A 27,397-nucleotide genomic window follows, 5' to 3' on the forward strand; every position below is an offset into this window, starting at 1 on the left:
TTCTGTTTAAAGCCCTTCCGTGTGTATTTTAGATTTCAAAAACCCTGGTTTTGCTGTGGTGCTGCTGCTCCTGGGTGTACTGAGTGTTCTTTCCTAAATAAGTAAACTCTTGAGCTAAGTGAGTTTGCTGTTCAGTAACAACCCCCTCTCTTTGGCCCTCTTGCTGTGCTGTGTCTGCTGCAAGTTACAGCTCACAGTTGTGTTATTCTCTGTTTATGGATGTCTCCTCTTTTTAAAGATGTAACCAGCTGCTGGCATTTATAAACGTAGCTGTCAGATAAGCTAAGGAATTGTTTCTCAACAGCTTCAGCATTCTCACACTTGAAGGTATCAGGAACTCAGGATTTTTTTTCAAGATTCTTTGCTGCTGATAGTAAAAAGCAGCAAATGCCCATTCAAGGTGGTTTCAGGTTGTTCACTGCTGTAGTAATATTTTTATTTTGATTGCACTTTCAACCACAATTTAAACAATCAAGGATAGCTCTTAGTTGTACTTGATACATAGGTAGTTCTTGATCCCTGTTAAATTTGATACAGGAGTAATCTCAGCCTGTCTGCTTAAAGTTTACTGCTCAAATGCTCAACTCCTGGCTTAACTGCAAATCCTCCATCAAAAGCTGCATTAAGAACGTCATCCAGACAGCTTGCCAGCACAAAAGTCAAATCTTGCCGTACGTTCACTGCAATTTCTTCAAGATCTTTTTCATTTCTTCGAGGAATGATAATTCTCTTCAGTCCAGCTCGGTGTGCTGCCAGGACTTTGTCTTTAATTCCTCCAACCTAAGAAGGAGAAGAAATATATGTAACAAATCCACAATCCTATAATCTAATAAAGTAATTATTGTAACAAGTCACATCAGGAGTTAAAATTTAATGAAAGGTTCTCCCTCCCCCAGTCCTTTAGGAAAGTAATTAAAAATGCAGCAGTAGTTGTAGCTCATTACATGCTTAATGAGGGAAATATGTTAATATGCTACAACACCCTTTCTGTAACAGCTAATAACAAGAGGGGAAAAAAAAAATAAAAATGAAGAATTAATCTAGGAATGCTGGTACAAGAGCAATAGAGGGAAAGTCACTACTTTTCAGGATTATTTTTTCTTAAGAAAGATGGCCTTCACTCAGTTTTTTCATACAGCTGAAATCCTGCACGTGCATGAGAAAATGTTCGATGTGAAGGCAGTGCCAGCGTCAGGGGGAGGGAGCCTAAAGGATGCAATGCCACACAACGAGTAACAGGAGTCATACACCAGAGAACGCATGGAAAAGCAAACCTGTGCTCCAAACGGGCAAAGCTGGCTTTGTGCTAGGAAACCAGGCACCACTTCCCTAAGGCACCTGGCCGAGGTTGTGACAGATGTCAAGAGGGGGTTTGAGCTGGTTTTTCTTTCAGTCGTCACAGCTGTAGCTTCTTCCTTTGGACTTTTTTCTAATCCTATTTAAAGAGCATCTTGCAGCAGACACTTGTAACTTTACGATGCGTTAGAGGAAAGGAAAGCCTTGTATGGGAGCACAAAGGGCAAAACAGAGGCTGCCGCACACCAAGGCGGTAGTGACCCAGCCGTCCCCTGGTGCTCGGGCTGCTCTGGACAGTGTCACACGCGTACCCGCGCTTTCCAGCAGCAGTGGCTAACGGCATGCTCGTAGGAGTTAAGTTACCAGTAAAGGTTAAGAGCCTAGAGGCCATGCAAAAAGAATGCCTTCTATCTGCCACCTCACTGCGTCTGCTCTGGTTTACTCTCTGCTGCACAAAACAAAATACTGCTTTCCAACTTCATCCTCCGTCTGGCCGTCGGGTGGGATGGGATGGTAACTCCCATGGCTGCTGTGTTAATCACTTATGCCAGGCTCCAGCTGATACTTAAAGTTTACTTCACTTTGCCCCCCTGCTTTGAAAAAGCTTCACGGGAATGCCGTTCAGCTGAACCATACAGAAGGAACAACATTTAAGAATCATCTAGAGATACACGATCAGCGTGGTTTCAAGAGTAACCCATATGCGACTACTGTGAAAGTTTTAAGAAACAAACAACTTTTCAAAGAAACTGGAGCTACTTCTGTAGTGATAATCTGAAGACTGTTTAGAAATTGCAATCTGTATTTTGGAACCATCTTGAATGTTAAGATTTCTAGGCGTCCTTCTAACTAGACATTTTAACCTGCTGTCCCTGAGAAGAGCCTCCCTGCTAGTGTGAACAGGAACTGCAAAGCAGACCGGAGTGGTGCTGCGCTACAGCAGCCTGCCCTCCAGCCACCGCTCAAAACGGCGCCAGGAGAGCCTGCACTGCTGCTAAGGAACGATCCAGCAAGGCTTTGCTTTTGTACATGGCTATAAACAGATTTCAGATCCAGAGCAGGGAGAATGAACACAACTTAGCTCTTTTCTCAGATGATGCTTACTGGAAGAACAAGGCCTCTCAGTGTGATTTCTCCTGTCATGGCTACGTCTGAACACACCAGCCGCCCACTGAAGAGTGAGGCGAGGCAGGTTACTATGGTAACACCAGCAGATGGCCCATCCTTTGTGACAGCTCCAGCTGGGAAGTGCAGATGGATGTCAGTGTTGTCAAGGAGATCAAAACTTCCAGAAGCTTAAGGAAAAAAAAGAATGGTTTGAATGTGAAAAATCTAAATGTGTTTTGTTCCCGGTCTTTTTATTCTAAAAGCCCACCAGAAAACTGAAATTCTTAGCACTGTTTTTAACAGAAGGCTGAAAAACACCACTATATTGCAGAGGGCCTAGAAAAACACAACAGAAGAAAACCCAACCAGCTTTCTTTTCTGCATCCAGATTCCCAGACAAAACCGTAACATGTTAACCAATACGCTCAGCATTTGCACGTGTTGGTTTCTGCATTAATCCGTACTCTGAATTTCCCAAGGAACTCCTACACAGAATTTTTAGGTTTTTGATGTCCCAAGCCGCAAGTGTCAATTCTCAGAGCATGTAGCACACCATCAGCACTCCACAGACACCAATTAACCAATGTTGTAAAGCGAATCTCTCGTTTACGTCTTTTCACCTTACCTAACCTGTGGGACGTAACCGTGAACTCCAGAGGTACACATGTATACAGTTAATGCAGGCAGCATTTCATACTTTTTTTTTTTTTTAACCAATCTAAACGCCCATAAATGATGACAGATACCAGGCAATTCTTTGGCTATTCAGCAGATGATCAAACTAGAAAGCACACTTCCAGAACTCTTAGGAGGTTCAAACAAAAGAGTGAGAAGTTCCCTGGCTGAAGTCCTACTGCACTGCAGCTCAACAGCGACTGTACAAACCCAACTAGTTCTCAAGTTATTAAAACTTAAGACTATGAAAACATACTTTTAACAGAAACTGTCTTAATTTTAGAAGAAAACTACAGCCTTGCATGTCTGTGCCCACATCACGGAAGTACTGCTGGACAGCTTGAATGTGAACGTAAGAGGCAGCGGCTGCCACAGCTAAGGAGAAGCACTGTGGCCCAGCGCTCTCCACAGCGCTCCCCTGCAGGGACTAGCCAGGGTGGGAGACTGCAGCGGCGCCTCACGTTCTGCCTTGACTGACCTGTCTGCCAGGCCACCACCACCTCAGCTTGGCAGGAACCAGGAACAGAACGACAAAAGGGGACCCTGTAGCCGGTGTCAGCTTCAGAGTAGCACCGACTCCTGGAAAACCGTGTCCCGTTATTCAGCAATGCTACAATTTGCTGAATTATTGAAAAATAATTCCAAGTCCAAGTTGTAGGACGTTTAATTTCCATGCAGCATTAACACCTCCTGTATGTGCATCCCCGCAGTAAGAGGCCAAGGGACGCATACAGTCTCTATGATGCCACGCGGCTCTGCGCCGTTTGTTCCCAACCTACCGTTGGTGAGCTGGTATCTCTTTGCGTTGCTGCGCAACCAGCTAATTGCAAGATGCGCCGACTCCTTCATGACGTCTCCGAGTTGACCAGTCAAAGTCAGCTGGCCTTCTCCCTCCATGCGACTGGCTTCCACAAACATGATCTCTCCCCCTAAAGGGGTCCAAGCCAGGCCTATGGCCACTCCTGGCTGACTTAAGCGTTCAGATACCTGAATGAAAACAACACAGGAAACAGTTCAGGAAGCAGTCGTCACAAAATTATTGCAAAAAACAATTTGATAGTTGCCCTTAAAGCAACTGTACCCATTAAAACACAAAAGTTAAGCCCAAGTGTCTGATCTTTTTTAAAATTTCAATGCAGCAGTAATTCTGCCTCACGTGTAAATGTTCATTACAGAACAGGAGCTGTATGTGGCTGCTTAGCTTAGGGCAATGGCAAACATCTGGGAATATCGTTCTTGAAACCTTCCCCACACCTCCAAAAGTTCAATAGGAATCTTTCTCTTCAAAGGATTTCAAGTATTTGGTCAATCCTGGCCGACGCTTATATGGCTTACTCCATCTGCTAGGAGCATTTGCCCCAGCTCCGTTACCTACACGAACAAGCCGGTCTTGCTCCTGAGTGTTACCTGAGTGTCACCTCAAAGCCTTTTTAAAGGTGGTTGCGTTGCCCGAACAACTGTCAGACAACACACTGATTCTGTTCATTGCAAGCATTTCTAAATAATTTTGACTGATGAACACAGGAGTCTGCGGGCAGGGCAGGTATGAAAGAGGACAGGAAATCTGACCGACTCCGCCAGCAAACACAAACTCCACCCAACACCAGACTATGAGCGGCTTATCTAAAGTCTGCCTGTGTCTGATGAGAGGAACGAAGGTCCCAACCCCACTCTCCTAGGTCAAGAGAAGGAAAAAGAGGCAGGATGTTTTCCATTGAAGTTCCAGGTTTTGGGTTGTTGTTTTTTTTTTGCTTTGTCTGAGAGAGTCTTTTAGAATATACAGAAAGTCCTTTTATTTTTTCTGAGCTTCAAGGAGATGAAGAAGCCCCAATGAAAGATCATACAGCCATTCAGCATGTTCTGAACTACTAAGTTATGTATTTATTACAAGTCAGAAAACAAACTGGATGAATTTTTACTCTGTCAGGCAGCAAGTAGAGCAAAAGGCCAATACTCCTTTGTAAAATAAAGTGATAGGCCCATTGAAAAATAATTTTGTCCCTTACTGAAATGCAGAATTGGAAGTTAATTTGATTTGTTATTGAAAGGGGTGAATTCTTCATTAACCTGTTTCGAGAATTTAAAGAAATGTTTCATTTCTTGGATAGAAAACAAGTCAAAGGAGCCTCACAACAGAACCATAGTAAAACAATTACAATTCTGAAATCTGCATTTCTAGTTACATGAAAATTTCTCAAACTATTTTTGTCCCTTCTAAGCATATTTAACATTCCATTTTGTACTACTTGCAAGTCCAGAGCAATAGCCGGGGTTTTTTCCCTCTGGCATCAACTCATTCTGCACTGCGCAACTTCCCATAATCTTCACGCTTTCATTTTGCTTCCTTCCAAGAGTGAGCAGAGAAGTAAGCTCATCAGCCTTTGTGCAGACACTGAAAAGGCAAAGTTCTCTGCACACAAAGCTCCCGTGCTTTTAACCGTCAGCCCAGCCACAAGAGCAGAGCAAGCTGTAGAGACGCCCGTACGGTGCCGTACCGGAGGTCCAGGGGCAGAAATGGCCCTGCTGCAAGCAGGCTGTAGTAGAGCCTGTAGTAGAGTAGGCTGTAGTAGAAATACTTTGATTTGTAGCTCCAAAGACAGTAAGTATTCTAGTCCCTTGCTAGAATGCCTCTCTGTAAGCCCGCTAGAAATGCTGCTGCAAGCCTCCAGGTAGCAGCATGCGGGCTGAAGTTTTCTAAGTCACACAGCAGCAGTGTGTTACCTACACCGTCCATCAGATTTCAGAACACAAGCTCTCTTTCTAAATAGGAGCCAAACATTAACATGTCAGTGTTAGGCTGAAATCCATCCCCACCATAAAAATAGAATCAAAATCCAGACCATAAAATTCTTAATGCTCACTTTCCCATTTCACAAATAGAGAATTTCTTCCTGTATGCAATAAGTGAACAGCTGTTCACTCTGCAGCCAGTACCTCGGTTACTCGCCAGAGATACACATCTGACACACAGCAGCTCACTCACAAACACACAAGTTGTGCTGCTTGTAGCTGCAGGCAGCTCAGACACACAACGTGAACAACTTGCTCATGCAAGAGAACTGGGGAAGCAAAAAAAAAAAAAAAGCATTTAAAGTTCTACAAAATTAAATTAAACATACACGCTTCTTGTTATAATCTCTGATTTTGTGTTATATGGTTTGCCAAATGCGATACTGAACTATCAAGCGCTGTCTTCTTCTGAGTTTGATGGCTAAGACTTGAGAAGTGACCCTCCCTCAGGATCACTTCCTCCTGCTTTGGGAAAACCAGCGCGCCGCGGAGGCACAGTGTCAGAGGCGCCAACTCACAGCCATGCCGATACAGGAGCTCCCGGCGCAAACGGGACTCCAGCTGCGAGAGAGGCCAGCGGGACTGGGGTTAGCTGACACCCAGGGTTAGCTGACACCCAGGTGAGTTAGTAACCAAACCTGTCTCACTCCAGAGCAAAGGAAGCTGTGCAGCCCCTCTCCTGTGTTCTCCTGTGGCTCTCAGTTATCTATGTATTTTGAACGCCACCATGCCATTTGCTTTTATTAGCATAATTTAGCTAGAATAGCTGTTTCTTTTCCTGGCATTTAAGAAAATTGTACATAAGAGCGTTTCCCTTTTATGGTATCAAAATATCTCTTATCAGGCATTTTCATTTCTGTTACCATAAGTTTGTATATCCATTCCCTGTACTTTATTAGTTACAGTGTCTTTGATTAGCTTAGTAACTGCTTAGTAACTCAGGTTAACAAAATAAATTCATCCTGGTTACACTGAAATCCAACAACGTTTTTTGGTTTTCATTTTCTTTTCCTTTTTTTTTGAACTGGATGTTAGCACTGGCTCTAACTGTTTATCAATTCAAAAGAGTTTACAGACCAATCCCGCTGTTTGAGAGCTCTGGGGCAGGAAACCGTGAACATGACTAAAGATCAAAACCCAGATTGTTCTAAAGATTCATCATTTATCTCACCTTAGTACAAACTCCTTCCTCTATCCTCAGACTAGGTAGGTACATCCCCCTACTTTCACAAGAAAGTTGAGATCTGGTAAGAGAAACCAGGTGTGCCGTGTTCATCACCTTTCAACCACAGTTGTTCACGCTAGCTGGTCGACTCAGAGGCCACCACCTTCTCTTGCTGCACTCCTAGAGACTGTGCTGCCTCTACCGCAGCCTCCTCACCTGAACGCTAACTGATGCGCGTGACACGAGTACGTACAGAAAATGCCCTGGCAGCTTCAGAAAAGACCCTCAACAGCCCTAAGAACACACACACACAAAACCGCGTACAACTGTACAATACTTGGAGGAAAGTACGTTACGGTACATTAAACGTTACCTATGAAGTGTTACAGTGAGCTCTGCAAGGCTCAGTCACTCCTGGCACCTCTGAATAATTTCTTCTCACAAAAACTTAGAGGAATTTAAATTAGAAAAAATCCTTACTGATACTTTTTAAACAACTTCAATTTCAAATGACCATTAGAATCAGCTGATGACTGGCCATGTCTGTCAGATGATGGAAGAAGAGGTCACTGACCCACATGAAGAGTCTTGTTTTTTTAAAGTTTTTGTAGATAAGACCAACCTAGCTACAATTTAGCTGTAACCTGAGTAGATGGACACATAGCCAGATGCATTTTAGCTGCAAAATTAAAGTCTTATCATTTAGCACAGTCATTTATTTTAAAATATTTAAGGTTATTCCAAGATAAAGGAAAAGAGATACCATCTGCAAGTCTGCAAATCTGGAGTTACTCTGTACATCAGCATAACTGACAGAAAGCCATTAAGTCACTGATTCATAACGAGAAGATCAGAACCAGTCCTAAGTTACTCGCTGGCCGTTAGCATCCTTGTTATCCTCCCACAGGTTCTCCAACCCAGCTGTACAAACCCTGTTTCTCGTTTACTCTTCTGATTCATTCCCTAGCAAACCACTGCAGGCAAAATACGTACCAGCAGCTTCCCTTTAAGGGAGAAGGATTTCCCAGAAATATCACCACAAGACTGGTATTTCTTGGATAAAAACGCCTATGTAAAGCTGTGCTTTGTACAGGTTGTGCTTCTAAAAGACACCCTGATCTGTTCCTTAGTCAGAGCTGTATATGCCCCGGGAACAGAGCCATTCTTCCATGACCTCCGCGCTTCCATTTCCCAGCAGGAGTAACGTCACTGACCCAGAGCTGCGGTCACTGCCGCTCCACTCACACTACCAGGATGCAGTCTGATTCTGATGGGCCTTCCTGTGGTGCCAGTAATGTTTGTTAACTGAGTAGAATTAAGGGTTGAAAGAAAGAAAAAAAAAAAAAAACAAACCCAAAAAACCAGCCCAAACTAAACAGGCTAAAATCCAAGTCAAAAGATAAATAGTTCATTCTAAGCACTCTGGATAGCTTATAAAGCCTTGCCCCCAAAAGCACGCTGTGCTGAAACATTTCATTAAATCTTTCACACTTTAAACTACTGTCAAGATTATCCTTGCGAAGCCTCACTGTGTGATTTATTCCAACATTTGTTCTGTAGGGTGACACATACGATTATTTATTTGTGATAAATGAATGAATCCTACAAGTATAACCTGAGTGTTCTGTCCTGCCTTTCTGCTGGGAGGCCTCTGCGGAAAACAGACACTCAATGCACCAGGAAGCTGAAGGATGAATCACTTCAAGGTATTCCCTGAAGGACAACAGATCAATTCAGTCACGTCACGTTCTCAGTTCCATCTGCTCAGTCTCATCCAAGTATTGACATGGTGGCTGCCTCTGTTCTATCTGTATTTCAACTAATTATAAATGGCAAAATGCAGGTCAAAGGTGAAGCTTTAAAGGCCAGCTGTAGAACAGAGAGGGACACACTGCAGACTACAAAACCAGAAAACACACTAGTAACCAATCTGAAATGGGAGCTATACTCTTCCTTTGAAAGAATCTTGTGGGCACTCGAGAAAATCCAAAGGAATATTAGGTTAGTTGGGAAAATTCATTAAAGCAAGAGTTATGTGGCTATCTGAGCCATTTACATTGAAAAAAATCATACGGGGTGTACTGAAAAATATTTACTCATTTATAAATACAGCAAGCAGTACATTAAAATAAATCCTGAGCTGCTCAGGGAATTGATGCTGTGTGGATTCGTCTCTAGTTCTATTTATGCACTACTTAATTTGCCTGCTAAATAGGGGAACATTTAAAAAACCCTTGATACACAGGTCAAAACTTCAGTGAGTCTTATTTCAGCTTACACAGGCCAGCAGATCCATGAAATGCTTATAGGCATATCCATGGCAACTGCTCATGCAAAAAAAACCCCAACCCAGCACTCATGTATTTGTATATTTGGAATTAAGAACCACACTTGAAAAATTTTACTTGCACTACTTACTCTGGTAGAAAAAGCACAAAATAGCAGAAATTATTTGCCAACACAGCCACACTACCAACTTTAAACGAATAATCAACTCCAGAAGTTCAAAACCAGGCAGAACATCTAAGGAAAGCCAGACATCAGCATACTTCTTGGTCTCCAATCTAATTTTTAAAATGTGTGACAAGTTCATATGTATTTGAATTAATTCTATTCTTGACTGGGAACTAGGAGTACAGTTGCAAGTGACCAGAACTTTTGTAGAAATTGACCAAATTAGATTGATTTTGTAGCACAGTTATGAAACTAATAAACACCATTTGTAGAAATCAGAGTACTGGCTTGAATATCAAGTTCAATTTACTACAATGGCTTTGTGCACATCTGCAATTCAAAGACAAAAGCCAGATGACCCTGCAGTGCTTCAGCTCCAGAAAGCAGATGTCTGAAGTACATAACACACTTCTAACTGAAGACTCAGAGAGAACGTTACTTCTCTGAAAAACAACCCACACGCTATTTTTCAGTAGTTGTTTCTAGAAGTCAGGTAGTGAGAAAAAGACAGACAGACAGACTAGTGAACGTTTCCATAGGAGTATTACAAATGGTCTGATGGCGAGTCATTCCAAATTAAGCTAAAAAGTGCATCCACACTACCTGCTTAATTAAAATTGCCTTGAACTATCTTGTGTGATTTTATTATTGGGTATAGCAGCTTCTGAGGGATGAAAAGAAAGAAGTTGGTTGGTTAAGTTGGTTACAATAAAGTCGTTTGGCTAACAAGCAATCTCCGCTAGCCTCTGAAAGTTAAAAGAAATAAACCAGCACACAACTGACCAATGTGGAAAAAGTCAGCCAAGAGTGCAGTAAGGTACTGATCCATTGATCACTTCATCTTCCTCGCCTCCCATTTCCCCCAACTTCCACTGCTACCATCATCATCCTCTAACAGCACTACTGGTTGTGTCTTCTTTCAACTTCCTTCCTCATTTCTGTCTCTTCACCAAAAATCTCTTCCGTGATAAAATCTTCACACCCAAACCCCTCAGTTCATGTCTAAAAACTGACTCACTCCTTAACAATCACTCATTTTCTCCTGCTTCCCCCGCATATTATGCCCCCTTTTTGTCCTCTGAATCCCAGTGGAGTCTGGTTCTCTCCTGTGATAATTCTTCTCTCCTAGATGAAAGTTCTTAAAAGTTTGAATTTTGTCTCTTCTGGAAGTTTTCCCTTCCCTTTTCCCCTATTTTCTCTATAACTTACTGGTTTACTGATTTTTTCTCCAGGGTAAAGACAGAAAAATTTCACCTTCCATCAGCAACTGGTTTCCTGTCCTAGTGATACATATACGCTACTTACACTTGGCCAGTTCACCTGGACCTGAAGCAAAGCAGAGAATAACTGCAATGTAAATGGCGAAAAGAGAACCCCAAACTATCAAACTACTTTAACCGATGGCATTTTCAAAGGATGTAGCAAAATACAGATGGGTGAAAGAAAAAATTGTGGAATATGCCTACTGAGGAACAGAGCTGGTACCAGGAAGCTGGAGGTGCCTGACTGACCATAAAAGAGTCACCTTAATCTAAAGAAGGTCTGAGAACTTCTGGTGCGAACTGAAGTGCTTTTAATACCCAAAAATGCTGACTGGCTTTAAGGAGGTATGTGGGACAGTCCTGCCTCAGAGACAGACTCCGGGGTTCTACTTCTGGCTTCTTTCCCAAGACCACCAAACGTCCCCCAAACAAAAGCAAAGTTGTTATAAACTGAAAAAAACACCAGCACATTATTAAACACTGCTGCGGGCATCTTTGCTAACAGAAAGTCATTATGTTATTTATGTGTCCTGAACTAAAACAAAACAGAAAGTTCTTCAGGTGAAAACACACTTGGTGGAGCACAAAGAAACATAGTTCTGTTACTAATACATTTTTAAAAAGTCAATACTACAAATTCACTCAACAGCAATAAAATAGACCGTCAAACCAGACAGAAACAGCAGTCAGGCAGAATCAAATGAGGATGTTACCTCCATTTCATACATGGGTGGCCCCAGGATATCTTTTAAAGCATGGAAATCAATTAAAATCGGCATTTCGGGTGGCAGAGCCAGGTCAGCTGTGTAACTGATGGATTCTGGTTTTGCATCTTCTGTGACATGCTCTTTGCAATCTAAGAGAAGAAAATCTCATTTAGAATTTGTAGTAGTCTTTCTTGACACAGGAATTTAAAAAATCATGACAGAGAAAAATAAAATATGCAAAGACGTGTTCAGAAAGTTCATGGAAGTGCTTAAATCATCTTTCGCAAAAATCTTGTCAAATTTAAGATAACATGGCATCAAATTTAATTATTAGGCCTAAACATATTCTAACTGTTCAGCAAGGATATTAAATCTATAGCACTGACAGAGACGCAACTCACTTGCTTAAATGCATTTTAAAGTAGATCAAATAGCAACACATTGAATTCATTTAAAACTTCACCCTTTTCATCAGATTTGTCCATAAAAACGGTATTTGCAGACGATCGCGGTTAATGTCGTGTAATACAGAATATGGAGCTGAACGTGGAAATATGAAAAGTTCAGTAAGTACTGATCCTTTTATGTATGTTTACAGCTGTGCTCTCTGTGGTCTTTTTCTGCAAGGATTTAAATGCTTAACTTCTGACACTAATTGTTAAGTTCTGTCAAAGAAAGCAGGAGCATTTTGGCCAGATTTACGCGCATTGCTTTGCCACATGGCTGCGTTCCTTACAGCCAGCCTGCACTACGTCCAGGAACATCTCACTCCACAGAACCCACCCAGGGCCGCGTAACTCGCTGCTCCGTACCTCTGCCTCCTCACCCCAGCCCCTCGCACACGTACCCTCCACACCAGCTGACTGCCTGCAGGAGAAGCTGCTACAAGTAGATCACACGGAAACCGGCTCCACTGGAACCGAACTCCTCCGGCCCTGGTGTGCTGCCTCCTTCCAGGCTCTCAGATGGAACCACCACCCCAACACAGCAGGGCCCACCTTTCCTGCAGCCTACAACACATTCTGACATCTTACTTTTCACTTTGGTTTTCCTCTCTTATGACTGTTCTGGCTTTACTTGATCACAGAATGGTTTGGGTTGGAAGTGACCTTTAAAGATCATCTAGTCCAATGTCCCTCAGGTTGCTTAATTCACAAAATGGACATCCCTTGCTTGTTCAACAGCCAGTTCGGCACACTTGCCCTGTGGAAAAACCTCAAACAATTTCAGTACAACAACTTCATCTCCAGCTTCTGTCCGGAAATAGCACACTTACACAGGGCTGTGCTCTTTCCTCTCTTGGATGAGCTATTTCTAAGGTGTCTTGACCAGTCATCACTAGCAGCAAAAAACTCCTCAAAGATCAAATTATTAGGCATTTTCAGAAATCCCTGCAGGTGTGATATACTCGCCAGGAAGGGCTATAAAACCCAACTAGCCTGACACTTTTGAATGTAATGTACTCGAGTGTCATCAAGAAGGGACAACACAATGAAAGGAATAGTTCTGGATTCAAAGTATGTGCTCTGTCCTGCCCCCCATTTACAGTATGACTATTTCTTACCTACACAGTGGCTTCCTTGGCAGAATTCCCTTAAAATTTCTCTTTTCTCTACAAATGCACTTTCTACACAAAATTGAACCGTAACGGGGACCATATAAATATCAAAGCCTCAAAATTGTTTTCAACCAGACTACACAGCCAGTTGTTTGCACAAATACGCTCAAGAAATTAAACATGGTTTTTACTAGATCTACACTGCACATTTACTTCAGCGACTGTACACAGAAGGAGAATGTAAGCAGGGAGTTATTTCCCCACAGAATTTGATCCAGATGCAAAAGGCTCATTACCATTTTCTTGAGAGCCCTGAGCAACACTTTAGTCAAACATGTACCAGAGAAATGAAAAATGCTTGAACAATCCAGATGTTTCTAAGGTTCTGTGGCAGTTTTACGGCAGTGTCTCCCTGCCCTGAGGCTGCTATTAAGAAAAGCATTGTACACATACATATAACCCAGATATTTTTCCCACCCCACAAACACAAGCCTAAAATACATTTAAAGCGATAGTCTCTATTACACAAGGAATGTATGCTGAGCTTCAAGACTTCTGCACTGTATTTCGGGAAACTACCTGCTGTTGCTTCCTTTCTTTCAATGCTTTTTCACTTTCAGTGAAGAAATTGTCTTCTTTGCATATTAATGCATACACAATAATGGAAGATCCAGGAATTTAAACAATTACAGAAGAACACAAATCACTGATCTAATCTATTTAACATAACATTCTGTGCTGCAAAAGTAATTCTCAGAATGGGCAGAGAATGTCTCCTTTCACAACGTACAAACCATCCTTTTATTAATCCTGATACATAAGGGCCTTTTTGCAGTTAATTTTGCTGCAGTGTAATTCTCACTAATACCTTCATACAGCATCAAGGACAGCATTCTGCACCACTATTACTATAACACCACCAACTCAGCTTTCCGTTCGGCCTCAAATCTAATAGTTCTTACCCAACAGCCGCTAATCTTTCCATTGTGTAACTCACTGCTCCATGCCTGTGTAAATCCCACGCCTTTACTGTAAACACCGCCTTGGTCAGATGGCCCTCCTGTTGTTCCAGCATGCCTTTACATTTTTGTTGAACTGCTGTTTCTGTATGTAACAAAGTCAAATGCATAAATACTAGCAAGTCGAGGAAACGTAACCCTGTGTGCTATTTGCAGCTCAGACTGCAATTTCAACACTATGATCTTCAAAACCTGAGCAATGCGATACGACAATTCATATTCAAAACAAAACTGAGTTAAAACACAACTGTCTTTGTTCTATACGAATATTTTACCACCTAACAAGCACAATTTTGCATTTCTGCTTGCTTTTATTTCACCTAGTTCTATGTATACTGCTGAAGAAGACGGGCGACTTACAACCAAATCAGCAGGTAATTTTTGAGGCCACTTGCCGCATTAAAAGAATCAGAAACTCTTTCTTTGAGTTTATGTAATCTAATTAGCAGACCTCATTTTATAATCTATAACAAGAACAAACTCCAGACTTTTGCTAAAAATATTAACCTGAATTCTGATATTATCCAATTTTCTATAAAAGCATACAGTGATGTTCCAAAATACAATCACAACCACTAACTTTTTCTTTGAAGGAAGAAACATCTTCTTTCACCACCTTTTTAGAAGTGCTGACTATGAAGAATTTACAAAGATGCAAATAATTAAAATTTCCATTAATGATGACAAATACGTGTTCCCTTACCTATCCCAGAGGAACAGCCATAAACCATAATACAAGTTAAATGACACATTTATCTAAAACAAGACAGTTAAATTCAAGTTTTCAAAAACACAACTTTTGGTTAGGACAACAGCTTAATCCTCTTACATTCTGAGTTAAGCGGGAAAAATCAGCTAAAGAGTCAAAACGTGCCCTGAACATAGCTCCACACCGCACTGGAGGAACCACCTGCTGATCATTACTGCTTCAACAACAGCAGCCTGCTACTGAGTTGTAACGCTTAAAAATTGGAAAAAAATAATAAAAAAAAACCCCTCCAAAGCCAAAACCAAAACCCACCACCACAAAAAAAACCCACAACAAAACCAAACAAAAAACTCCAAACTCAAACAACAAACAACCCCCACCCCCCAAATCCCAAAACAACAAAGCAACCAAAAAAAGATTCTGATTGTAAATTTTCAGAGCAGAACCTGCAGCTACTCAGCAAACGTCATGACTACATTCCTCAGGAATTTGCCTTTGCAAGTTCCCAAAACAAAACAGAAGTCTTGTATGTAAATACTCAATTTGTAAGAAAATTGACTCCTAAGAAAACATACTGACAATGAACTACTATAAATAATTCGGGATTTAATCTAAAAGGGAATTCCATGGCACAAAGACAAAGATTTAAGAATTTAAGACTGCTACTTTCTTCTGGAGATACAACGGAAATGAGTGAATAGAAGAGCCTAAAATTTCCTGGATATGTAGCAATTTCTTGGCTCCTCACAAAACATGCTTAAATTCAGCACTAGTAATACATCAAACCCAAAGATTTCTTAAACCCAGATTTCCAGCTGTACTTGCTGGCCAAGATAGAAGAACATAATAGAAACCTAAAATTTTCAAACGGCTTTTCACATAACATATTCTGATTTGCTGAGTTGCTATGAAGAGGTGCAAGAACGTAAGCATGAAATAAAAGGTTTCTCTTTTATCTTTTCACAAAATAAATTACATTCCATCAATTCTGAGCTAGAATAACAACTGGGTTACTTGAAGCACTTGAATTTGAGGTTTTCATCCAAGAGTATTTAGATAAATGAACATGCTAAAAAAACAGTTTATATACAAACCCAACTTTTCCTAACATTTATGCCTCTTTGGCCTAAAACAGAAGAGAAATTTCAAGCAATTTTTAGAAAGACCCACATATTACAGTCTGCGCAGCTGCTAAGCGTACTGATGCCGGCACAGCTGAATGCCTACAGTCATACCACAGTGGGATTTACGCTGATCAGATTGCAGAAACTCATCTCCCAGTGCTACAGGAGATGCCATGCTGCTGGGAGTGTGAGTTCTGGCTAGAACATAGCACAGGTCACCTTTTGCAAGAGCAGTGATGTTAGCCCAGCTGCATTAAAGCCCTTATACATACTAAAAACTAGCACACACCCCCCCCAGACATGCACAATGTTTGGTGAATAAAATGCTTTACCCCACGTTGAGAGAGGGGGAGTCAAGACTACATGTTTCAGTTGACATTGACCCCTTCAGTCAAACTTGCATTTAAACTCAAACCCAAGCATTGTTTCATCCACGAGGAGCAGAACAAACTGTACTGTATTAGTGGGTTATGGAAATAGTTACATGTTTTCAAAGCCTTGGTTTCAACACAGACAGAATCATCATCTAATCCCTTCTTGGTATTAAATATTACCTTTCCTAAACCTCCTTTCAAGTCTGAACTAGACAACTCATTTTTCTCTCTGGCTTCCAACTGCTGTATGATGATGCGATGCCTCAGTGCACAGCTGCTGCGTTGTATTCTCAAGGCAGTTGCACTAAAATAGGAAGGAGAGTTTCACATATTTTTGTGACTCCTAGAATTTCTTCTAGTGTCAAAGACTAGAGGAGTGTCTCGTAAATCTCAGATAGTGTGTCAGTAAAATATCAGGTAGCGTTACTGTACACAACGATGACTCCCTGGAGAGCTCTGAAAAATGACTCCATTTGCTCTTGCTGAAGTTCACTGTACAAACTCAGTGACCCAGGCAAACACTCCTCCACTTGTTGACTTCATCATAAAGCTGAGGAGCCAAAGGAGCAAGGAAGGCAGTACAAAGCTGCCCGTGGATTTCAGTCACGCATTTTTGGAGACACGACTTGACAGCTATCTCCTAGCAGCAGTTCTGCTATGGCAAGTATCCTCCATTTTTAGAGCCTACTATCAAACAGTGTCAAAGGCCCGATGGTGACAAAGCCTTGAAAACAGATGTTCCACTTTGAGTTAATAATCTGATTTAATCAATATAATGATGGAAATTTTGAGGTTCTACCACCTAATGTCTTTCAACTTTTATTGCAAATGCATGAGCCAGAAGGCACGCAGCTGAATAAACACAGTACTATTCTGATACGCTACGAACTGCATACAAATTACGCTTTAGCAAGTTAGAATCTACACGGCACGGCAGGCTTGTAACCGCTCCCTCCCATTCACAACTCATGACACATGAACACACTGACTGTAGAGCCTCAATCCCACACCAATAAATGTGTAAAGTAAAAATGGTCTTTTTATACAGATAAAGGAAAAAAAAAAAAGGCAACCATTCTAAATGAAACTATTAAGATATAACAATTTGATTAACTATTCTTCCAGAGTCATTCATTATATGAAATAAAAATTCATCATCACTATGCACAACTGCACAAATGTCCACTCATCAACATTTAAAAAAATTCTAAAGAAATAAATGTAGGCTACAAATCCCATTATTTGCATCAATTTGCAAGTACTTGGGGATATCTCTGAGTTTTATTTTAAATACTTGGTTGTTTCCAACAAGCTGAGTTAAAACTAAACAAAAAAAATTTTTTTCAAGCATCCTACTCTCTCATATATTCCCAACAAGTGACATATTCAAAGTAAAGCAAATTTTGCAGACTGCACACCATTCTATGTATGTCTTCATAACGCCAAAGCTGAAGTATAGAGCTACCTTGGAATCCCTTTTATTAATATAGCTTTTTCTTCTGGACAGTTTCAATTCCAGAAGCACAAAGGCAACTCTTGATAGCTCATTTCTTGTGGGCTTACCCCAAATTGTGTGTCAACCAAAAATGCTTTTTCGACGCACTTACCAAAGCGAGGTAAAAACAGCAGGCTGTTGCAACTCAAGTACTAATTTTAACAGTGTAAATACCTAAGCTGCAAGCACAGTGCCAATTTTAACACTGTAAATCTCTCTCTCTGTATCGAGATGTCTAATACAGTTCCTTTTTGTTCTTTGCTTAATAGTAAAATATTTCTTCTTTAGTATCAGGAGTTGTGGTCTGAACCTATTTTTCGTTTATTTTAAGGTAGACAAGATGCACACAATATAAATTAAAAGTATTAATAAATATGTCTTAAAAGCTTTTCATTTTAATGTGTATGGGACAATTAAAACTGCACAGTCATTCACGCATGCACAGGCACTGCTGCTGTGAGAGTTCACTTTCTTTAAGCCAAATATTCAGAGAAAACTGAGCTGAATCCACTTCAGCAAACACCGATTTGTAGACCAAATTCAATTTTCTGATATTACAGTTTCCACAGACATTATGGTGATCTTAGAAAATTCACCAACATAAAAGAAGATTCAATTTTCAGAAGGGAAATACTGAGTTCGGAAAAAAAGACAAGGCAAAGCTGAAAGACTGTAAACAAACAGATTTCCAGAGACAAGTTACTGAAGTTTCAGCTATGGGTAAAACTCTTCATATACTCTTATAACACATACCACTGTTTGTACCAATATGAGTTATATTTCTTCCCCCAGAGTTTTGCTCTCTGAAAGGATGAAGAGTCCGGTTCAGACCTGCAAGCTGCCTTCTTTTAAAGGAGCTGATAACGAGTATCCTTATTTGTCCTCCTCTAAAACAGTCCAGAACTGTTCTACCTGCACAGACGTTAAAATGTAGAGGTTTTTTCCATGTCACCTCAGCTCTGGAATCTTTCACATCAAACAAACAGGGGCCTGCTTAGTATTTTATGTTTGCGAGTATTCTGGAGCAAAAGCAGTAGCCGTTCTGCAGTTTTTCCCTTCCGACATCCTCTGGCACACAGTTGTTCTCCGACAGACTGACAGCATTTCTTGCCAGAAAGTGTCAACCAGACTCATTGCAGTCTTTAAAAAAAACCAAACAAACAAAACACCTGACATCCTCCTTGCTAGGTTTTTTTGAGACTAAGGACTATCCACATTTCAGAAGTTCGGCTTCAGGTTTGGATTCTGTCCTCTAACATTTCTCATAGACCTTGAACTGTGGGCTCCTGCAGACATCTAGTGCTGCAACGAGCACTCTGAAACCTGCAACAAACTCCGGCGCACAGCGAGATCCTCCATCAGCAACTGGCTGGAATAGATGCACAACCATCTATGCTCTGCATGGCTACGTTTCAGAATGGATGTTCATTTTTATCAAAGAGAACATTAATTTGGGGATGAAAAAGGGAGCAGTCACCAGCTGCATGTTGCACATGAACTGGATTATGGGCCTGAATTTCTTCCTTCTCCCATTGTGTTTCAAGACTAGAAAGACATCTACCTTAACTGGTGAAGCAGTTACCTGAGTATTTTTGCTGTTTGAGAATTTAATGTTTAGTTTTCATTCAGTCTGTTGGATGACTGGGAAAGATAAATCACTATTGTCTGTACACATGGGAAACAAGAATGAACTTACTGAAGCTGGCAATTTCCCAAAGCTCCAAGAGAATTAGAGTAAGGGCAGTCTTAAAAGGCAAAGAAAAAGAGCCACTAAACCCTTCTAATTTCAAAGCTCTTCAATCAGACATTTATCTTAGAGTACAACAAAATAACTACATTGAGTTCTGAGCTGGCACAGCACAGTTAAAGAACCTCTTTACATACAATAACTAAAGCCATGCTTAGTCTTTTATTGAAGAAAAAAAAGTGACAGACTTGAGTTTAAAAAGCCTAGGAAGACATAAAAACATAAACAAATCATAATCGCATACCTAAGATATGAAATAGATGCCTTGCACCAGTTACCAACATGGCAGGCTGAAATAACTCTACTCATGGCCCAAGTCACAACTCAGCACTACTTGAACCACACATAAGAAGAATGTCACTCTATCTGCAAAGCTTTTCAAAACCAGAGTCCTTAAAGAAGCATAAAAAGGGAGAAAAGTTTGATAAATTAGCTTCCTAGTGACTATGTTAGAAGTTTCCTTTTCAAAAAAACATGCACAAGATACACACCTTCTCCTTCGCCCACTTCAGCACGATCTGGCTTTGCTTCTTTGTGCTGTCCTTCCGCCACTTTCACCGCCACCGCCCTGCAAATAGCTCCCAGCTTCCGGTCCAGAGAGCGGACTCCTGCCTCTCTCGTGTATCTAGCGTAGAGAGAATGGTTTTACTGGTGGATATTTTTGTAAGAGAGATTTCTTTCGCATGTAAACACACTTTCTTTTTTAAAAATATGTCCAAATAAAAAGAGATGTGAAAGGCAGTGACACCTTGGGCTGCTCTAAAAAACAGGAGAAAATGTTACGTGCTTTTATTGAAATAATTGTGGTTTGCTGATGAAACTGTAAAGTAAGACAAACTACTGAATGGGAAGAAGACGTGACACACCTGGTGTCAAACCTCAGTCAAATGCTTAATAATGCATAGCACTGAGCTCTTCTCAGAGGCATAAAAATTAAAAGGAAGAACTATCTTAAAACTCAAAATGTAGTTCACTGAAAGTTGAGAAACTGACTGTAAAAGAGTCTTTTCTTTTAGTCTAGGAAACACCAAACAATAACACTCATAAAATGCCAAAATGCTGTTCCTGGGCGTAAAATACTTCAATTCACTGAATACTGATACACTTTTTCCATTGGAAATGAGCTAGTTTCGAGTCCAAAAGACGATCCGATCAACATCTTTGCTCTCGTGTCCAACAAAAAAGTAGCTCTAATTAATACAAGCTATTTTAAAAACCATATTTTAATCCGATTCTAGTTTTTAGACAAATACGGTCCATCAAGTCACAAGAAAACAAAGTGGCAATTTAAATTTTTTTATCTGAAAATGACAGAAATAAAAGTTCATTCTTTAAAATAAAGATTTGCTGCTGCCTAGACCACGGCTTCACACACTGAATGCTGCAGCGATAATAGCTTCAAGCATTTCTGTTTATTCATAGTCCTTTGTCATTTGTGTCATCACAACTGATCGTGAGCCATGCTCTGAGAATCAGAGCAAGGAATTCTCTGGAGAAGGAAGGACGATGCAGTTTAGACAGCAGGGCCAGATAGAGCAATCCCATAAATTACCAACTGTTGAACTTCTGAAGCTATTAAGGACAATAGATCTTAAGAAATGTTTTGTGTTATCACTTTATAAATTATTTACTAGTTACCAGAAAAAGGAGTTATCTAAGCTTAAAGCAACAAATGACAGATTTACCTGGTAATTATGTCCAAAGTGGTTACTTGTGGAATCTGTATTTGCTGTGGAGTCAGGCCATGTTGTTCAAGCTGTTTAGGAATCAAGTGTCTATGTGCAATTTCAATTTTTTCTTCTTGTGTGTATCCTTCAAAAGAAAAAGCATACCTTTACTAGTCTTGCTGCCATTTACTACAATATAATCAAATTTAGCATTTATATTTGTACTTAACTGAATTTAACAAAAAAGCCTCCCACTCTAATTTAAAAGGCTGTTGGTATGATGCAGTAAGGGCACGGAGTCTGTGGATGGTGTTCCGGAGACCTTTATTGTCCGTCAGCATAAGTCTTTTATATATCTTTTCTAAGTTACACGCAAAATGCACGTGTTTAATCATCTAATTCAATTGGTGGCAATATATTGTTCATGCGCCTTAAACCTCATTTGGATAGGTTATAGATTTTTTAGTTGTCTTTACTATTTTTGCCTTTGGTATTTACTTATCTTGTTCTAACTGCTGTTTTTTGTTATTGAGCAAGTGGTGTTCAAGGACATAGCTCAAATTTTTCAATATCAGACAGCTGTGCTGCACTCTCTGTTCCCACAATACTTGGGGGTTGCTCATAACTTCATGTGAGCAGGAAAAATAGACTTTTAGTGTTTCAAAAATCCCTTTCTTCACTGGAATCTTAAAAAGATGCATCAGGCAACAGGCAGCTAGAATACAAACACATCAATTAATGAAAATGCTGTTACGGAATGCTGTTACGTTCTGCGTACTCAGTTCCATATACCTGGAACTGAATTTGCCTAAGTGCAATGCTAGATTTCTTTCTCACGACAGAGGCCACAACCTGGGCATCCCAACTGATCTCTTTTAATGACTCTGGCCATTCAGTTTAGATTCCTGGCAGGCTCACCTTAAGAACTGCTTTTCACTTCAGGGAAAACACCCCATCATTGTTTAAGGACTTGTAATAGCCACTGTAATGAAAACACTGTAGTGTTACCTGGAACTTGAATAATTTCCATCCTGTCCAGCAGAGCAGGTGGGATAGTAGCTGTAGTGTTGGCTGTAGCTATAAAAAGGACTTGGGACAGATCAAAGGCTACATTTAAGTAGTGATCGGTGAAACTGTGATTTTGTTCTGGATCCAAGACCTTAACAAGAGTGAACACAAAACTGATGCAGTTGCTCAAGGAAAAGTAAATACAATACGCACATTTTTATTATATTCCATTTGGATCTGTCAAACCTCACTTTACATTCATCAAATATGTTATGAATATTACTAAAGCCTGACCCTCAATACTACTGATTACTCTGTAACGACATTCCACAACACGTGCAAAAAAAAAGTTGTTTCCCCATTAGTTCTTTTTACCCTTTTCTAAAGACGGCTGCAGCATTTCTCCAGTCATCGAGTACCTCCTGTAATCTGCCTCCATGACCCTAAAGAGATGATAGAGAATGGCCTTCCAGGGACTCTCAGCACCCTTGGAAAAGCAGCCCACGTGTTCCCATGGACTTCTACGAGTGGAATACTCTCAAGTAATGCCTGACTCCAATCCTCATCTGCTGCTGGCAGCTCCTCTTTCTCTAAGCACACCAACGTGAGAGAGCTCACTGTGAAGACCAAGAGGAAGAACACAGGTTATCTGAACCTTACTGGCTGTCACTAAATGACCTGCACCACTCTGCAGCTTTCTCCAGCCTTTTTCTACTAACGCAGCAGCAGAAGCTCTTCTTATTGCCCGTGACATTCCATGCAAGTCCTGACTCCAGCTGAGCTCTGGCTTTCCTAAGACAATCTTTGCATTTTTCTGTTATCCCCAAATTTTGTGGTTAAAAGATGGAGACAAAATTAAACAAGCACTGAAGAGTAACAACATGTAGTCTGACAAACCTAAAAAGTTTACTGCACAAGTAGAACCACGGCCTAAATAACAGTGTTGTCTTCCTAATGCTTTTTGTACTACTTACGTGAGCTAATGCAACGCTCACATATATTTAAGCTTGAACAAGCTGTTTTTCTGCATTCGGTGATAAATATTCTACATATGTGGTCATGAGTGTACTAACATGCTGTCTTGTAAGGTTTTTTTAACAGTGCTGAAAATTGGAAGTTCATTTTATATAGCAATCTACGCTTGGCTTCTGTATCAGCACCTACAAACCACCCTTCACTCCACCCCCTCCTGAAGTCCTGCCACACTCTTCCTTCCCAAATGATGAAGTATCAGCACTACACGGACATGAATAATTCTCATGTTACAAATAATGAGACCTTTGCATCTCTTGAGAAATAGCACACTGCTGTCAAAATAATTTATCTGCCTGTACCCAAATGAATGCACTTCTTGTCTTAGCAACTTGAATTATAGCCAAGAACAGTGTTAAGAATTCTAAAAAACTGAATTTGAGGACTTCTTAGCTGGTTATGAAAGAAATAATTCTATATTTTCCTGACTTTTAAATTCTGTTCGGTCTTTGAAATGTTAAAAATCTTTAGAACAGAAATGTTTTATGACCACAACAAACAAGCAAAATAATTTTTACAGAATACCAGAAACACAGCAGAATTTAAAAAAATAGAACGGCTTCTGATTTTTTTTAAGTACTGCACAGATTTAAGACTAATATTTGGAAATGTATTGTGACTGTAACAGAATACAAGTTATACATTCCCCTTAATAGCGAAATCTTAAAACACACTGAGGCATATGCCCAAATCCTAAAACTAAGGTTGGAACTCAGCGAATGGTATTGTTCATGGGCTATAAGCTATTCAAAAGCTGCTTTTCTTACCCTCTTCAGCAGCCAGCTGCTACCATTCACTCCCTTTCCTCCTGATGGAGGCAAAGGCCTTGAAGAATCCTGACTAGCCAAGTGCACCGAGGCATAAATTGGGCAGAGTTACAGAAGTGTCTTACCTCAACCCACTCTACAGTCTAGTCGTAAGCACAACAGGCAGTGTGTCCAAGCGCAGCATCTACAAACTTTCTTCAAAGAAAGCAGATCTATACCAAGTATTAGTCTCCTGTTCGAAGCCTAGTCTTGCAAATTTTTCAAAAACTATGTAAACAGCAAATCCTAATTCAACTTACTCTTTTTCTATACTGATAACACACTATTTCCACAAAATTCCAGTCTATTAGCTGAAACATTTGCAACAACTTCCAAAGATGTTGAAAAACAACGTATTCTGACAGACCAAGTCAGTTTTTTATAACATTTAGCTACATGCATGTTTATCTCTTTCTCGTGGCAGTCTGTAACTAGAAATTCGTAGGAATCCTACTAAGTGCTAAGCTGGTAATTATATCATTACAAAGATATACAAAATATCAATGTTGTACTCATGCACAAACAATACTTACTACCCGGTAAAGGTAAAGGAAACTGTATTAAAAAACAACTCAGATTTTATCTAAAAATACAAATTATCTGAGATTTTCTACAAGGGCTAGAGCTTCTCTGAACTAACAACTGTTTGTCATGGTAACTATTTCTTAGAATAAGACATAAAAATGATAACACATCTATGTACTTAAAACAGATTTTCCAAAGCCAATTCTTCCAGTTCTTCAGCTAGGTATCTCTGCAAAGTTCAAGTTCAAAACTTTTCAAAGATATTCAACTAATACAAACATATGAAGTACAAAAAGAACATTCAGTGAACAACACATCCTGGTTAATTTATGGCTGGCAGCTCACATGCATACAAAAGGCTTCTTTGTACCAGCTTTTTATTGCCATAAAATCCAGAATGATTTCCATAAACATTTAATTGCCTGGCTATGCTCCTGCCCTTATTTCCCTGCATACAAATACTCACTATCAGGCACTTGGATCCATTTCTGTTTTCTTCTGTTTTAAACAGAGGTCATCTAAATTTAGACTAAAACATTCCCTTGTTGATGAACAGTAACTGGAAATAGGAAGACATTCTGTTTTGCTTCAGCAACAACTCTGCAGAAGCACTAGAACTAAACCCACATCCGGCAGTTACAGAACATCAAGCTTTGCTTCTGAGTGTACAGGGCATGGCAACGCTCTTCTTGAATATATCCCACTGCAGACAGTCAGTGGGAATTTAACACACCTACGCATTAGGGAAAAAAGGATGTGCCTTCTGTACTTAGTGATGGCGCTCACCAAACAAGAAGCAGCAGTCTGAAAAACAAATGTGCCAGTTAGGTGACCTCTTACTACTGTGTGTTCTCCTACATAATAGCCACCTTTGCTCTCTCCAGATGGATTTTCCAACAAAGTAAACCACAAAAACCAGATAAAAATTAAGCCGTTATGTCCAGGCATGAGCTCTCCATTAGGAGAGGTACAGCACCTGTTTCAGGATGTTTAGACAGCAGTAGAGCAATATATAGATCTCACGTGGGAGCAGCCCAGACATGGTTAATAGTGCAATTACTTCTCCGAACGCAACTAATGGTCAATTAGCAATGACTTACAGAAAGACTCCAGCCCAAGCAGACAGTTGGAAGCTAACCTGGGAGTCTCAGCTGGAATAATTCACAGCAGGAGCTGAGTTTATTATCACTGAGAATGCAGTTTCAAAACACAGAGAACAGAAGCATCCCAAAGCGGCAACAATTCAAACACAAATAATTTAAAAATAAATTAATTCAATTTGCCCTCACACTTGACATGATAGAAGGACACAGATGCTAATTCTCTACTGCAAGACAGGGAATGAAAAATTAAAAGAAACAGCAAAGGAGTATTTGTTACACTCCCTTGCTTGTTTTCCTTGCGCTCAGAGGCTTTTCACGCACCCTAGAAATATGCACCACACACTTGAGAAATACACAGGTAAAGGACTGCAACTGTCATTTTTAAAAGATAAAAATGTGAAGGCATGGTATTTTCTAGCACATCTAAATTATTACTAGGTCACGTTAACAATCAAAGATCAAAACAGAGCTCTCAAACCATAACCTGTTCAGACACTGATTTTCAAAGAACTAGCTGGCCTTGTCAAAACAGTAATTTTACTCTATCTAGCTGGAAGAAAATAATGACATTTGTAGAATGTCAACTGACATTTCATTTGCAGAAAGTCACACAGCATACAGATGAGCTCATGACACCTTAATTTAAGTCACATTTTTCATATTCAAACCAGGGTATTAAGCACTGTCAGTCAAAAAGAGTCATCAGAATGACTCTGTAGGCAAGTGTTACCAGAACCCTTTCATCACCACCCACAACCGCCCAGCTACAGAAGTTACCACACCTTGAGTCTGACAACCGAGATGCTTCTAGGATTATGCTGCCCTAAATCATTTCAGTGAAGGTGAGCAGGCTAACTCACAAAATTTGGATAAATATCTCTTATTAACTTAACTCCTTTTGACTGAAACAGGAAATTCTGAATGTACACTACACCAAAACCATTGAGTGCACTAGTGCGACATCTCCATCGAGTGTTTCAGCCCAGCCCAGCTCTGCTGTGCCATTGCCTTCCTCATTCCCTCCTTTCCTCATCATCAATGCTTGCACAGGAAGATGGACACGGCCTTCTGCACTAAGATGCTGGGGAAGGGCAATACTCTTTGTCTCTTCCCCACACCTGAGGAGACGCTCCTTCCTCTCTCCATAACTGCTAGAATAAAACTGCTGAATATGCAAGTCAGCAGAAGAAGGAATTGTACTGGGATATCATTGTGTATCATACTCCAGGGAAAAAGGCAGCAGAAAGAAGGTTCTGGCAACTCATTACAGGTCTCTACTACAGACTCCTTGATACATGAAGCCTGCAAGGCATAGGTATCAATTAATCTTCTTCATTATCACAAAAATTTGAGCCTCCTGAAATCCCAACAACTAACCTAATTAATAACATCTCAACAGTTGATGGATTTACAAAATATTCCAACAGTCCTTACTTGTATCTCCTAGATTTTACTTACAACTTTAAGCAAGTCAACTTTAACAACTCTAAACTCTTTCTGATAAAATAACTACACCATGTGCCTCAAAATTAGATTCATTTATATCTTGATCTGAGTCCCAGAATTTCAGAAAAAACATACTTAATAGCTGACTCTCATGGAAAGCAAACACTCAGCACGTCACAATCAGTCAAGGAGTGGGGACCTGTGACTTAAATGAAAAATCTAAGTTCAGAAAGTTAATTACAGTGCTAATTAAAGAAATGCTGCTAAAAGAACATGCAACTACTCCATATTATATGCTAGGGAAAACGCTTAGCTCCAATATAAGCTT

The 27,397-nt window shown here is 40.2% G+C and overlaps 1 protein-coding gene across 1 annotated transcript in view; it reads right to left on the reverse strand.

Moving 5' to 3' along the window:
- Window positions 1-419: 419 nt before the first annotated feature.
- Window positions 420-27,397, reverse strand: part of LONP2 (lon peptidase 2, peroxisomal) — a 43,093-nt gene continuing 16,115 nt past the window's right edge. Inside the window, exons 9-15 of the mRNA XM_086757920.1 lie at window positions 22,158-22,308; window positions 21,168-21,294; window positions 19,974-20,107; window positions 11,463-11,605; window positions 3,858-4,065; window positions 2,401-2,591; window positions 420-780 (exon numbers count right to left, since the gene is read on the reverse strand). Coding sequence (XP_086614046.1) covers window positions 559-780; window positions 2,401-2,591; window positions 3,858-4,065; window positions 11,463-11,605; window positions 19,974-20,107; window positions 21,168-21,294; window positions 22,158-22,308 — 1,176 coding nt within the window. The 3' untranslated portion in view covers window positions 420-558. The remainder of the gene's footprint in view (window positions 781-2,400; window positions 2,592-3,857; window positions 4,066-11,462; window positions 11,606-19,973; window positions 20,108-21,167; window positions 21,295-22,157; window positions 22,309-27,397) is intronic.

This window comes from Chlamydotis macqueenii, chromosome 13 (genome assembly GCF_036417535.1).
Source record: "Chlamydotis macqueenii isolate bChlMac1 chromosome 13, bChlMac1.mat, whole genome shotgun sequence".
Lineage (NCBI taxonomy): Eukaryota > Metazoa > Chordata > Aves > Otidiformes > Otididae > Chlamydotis > Chlamydotis macqueenii.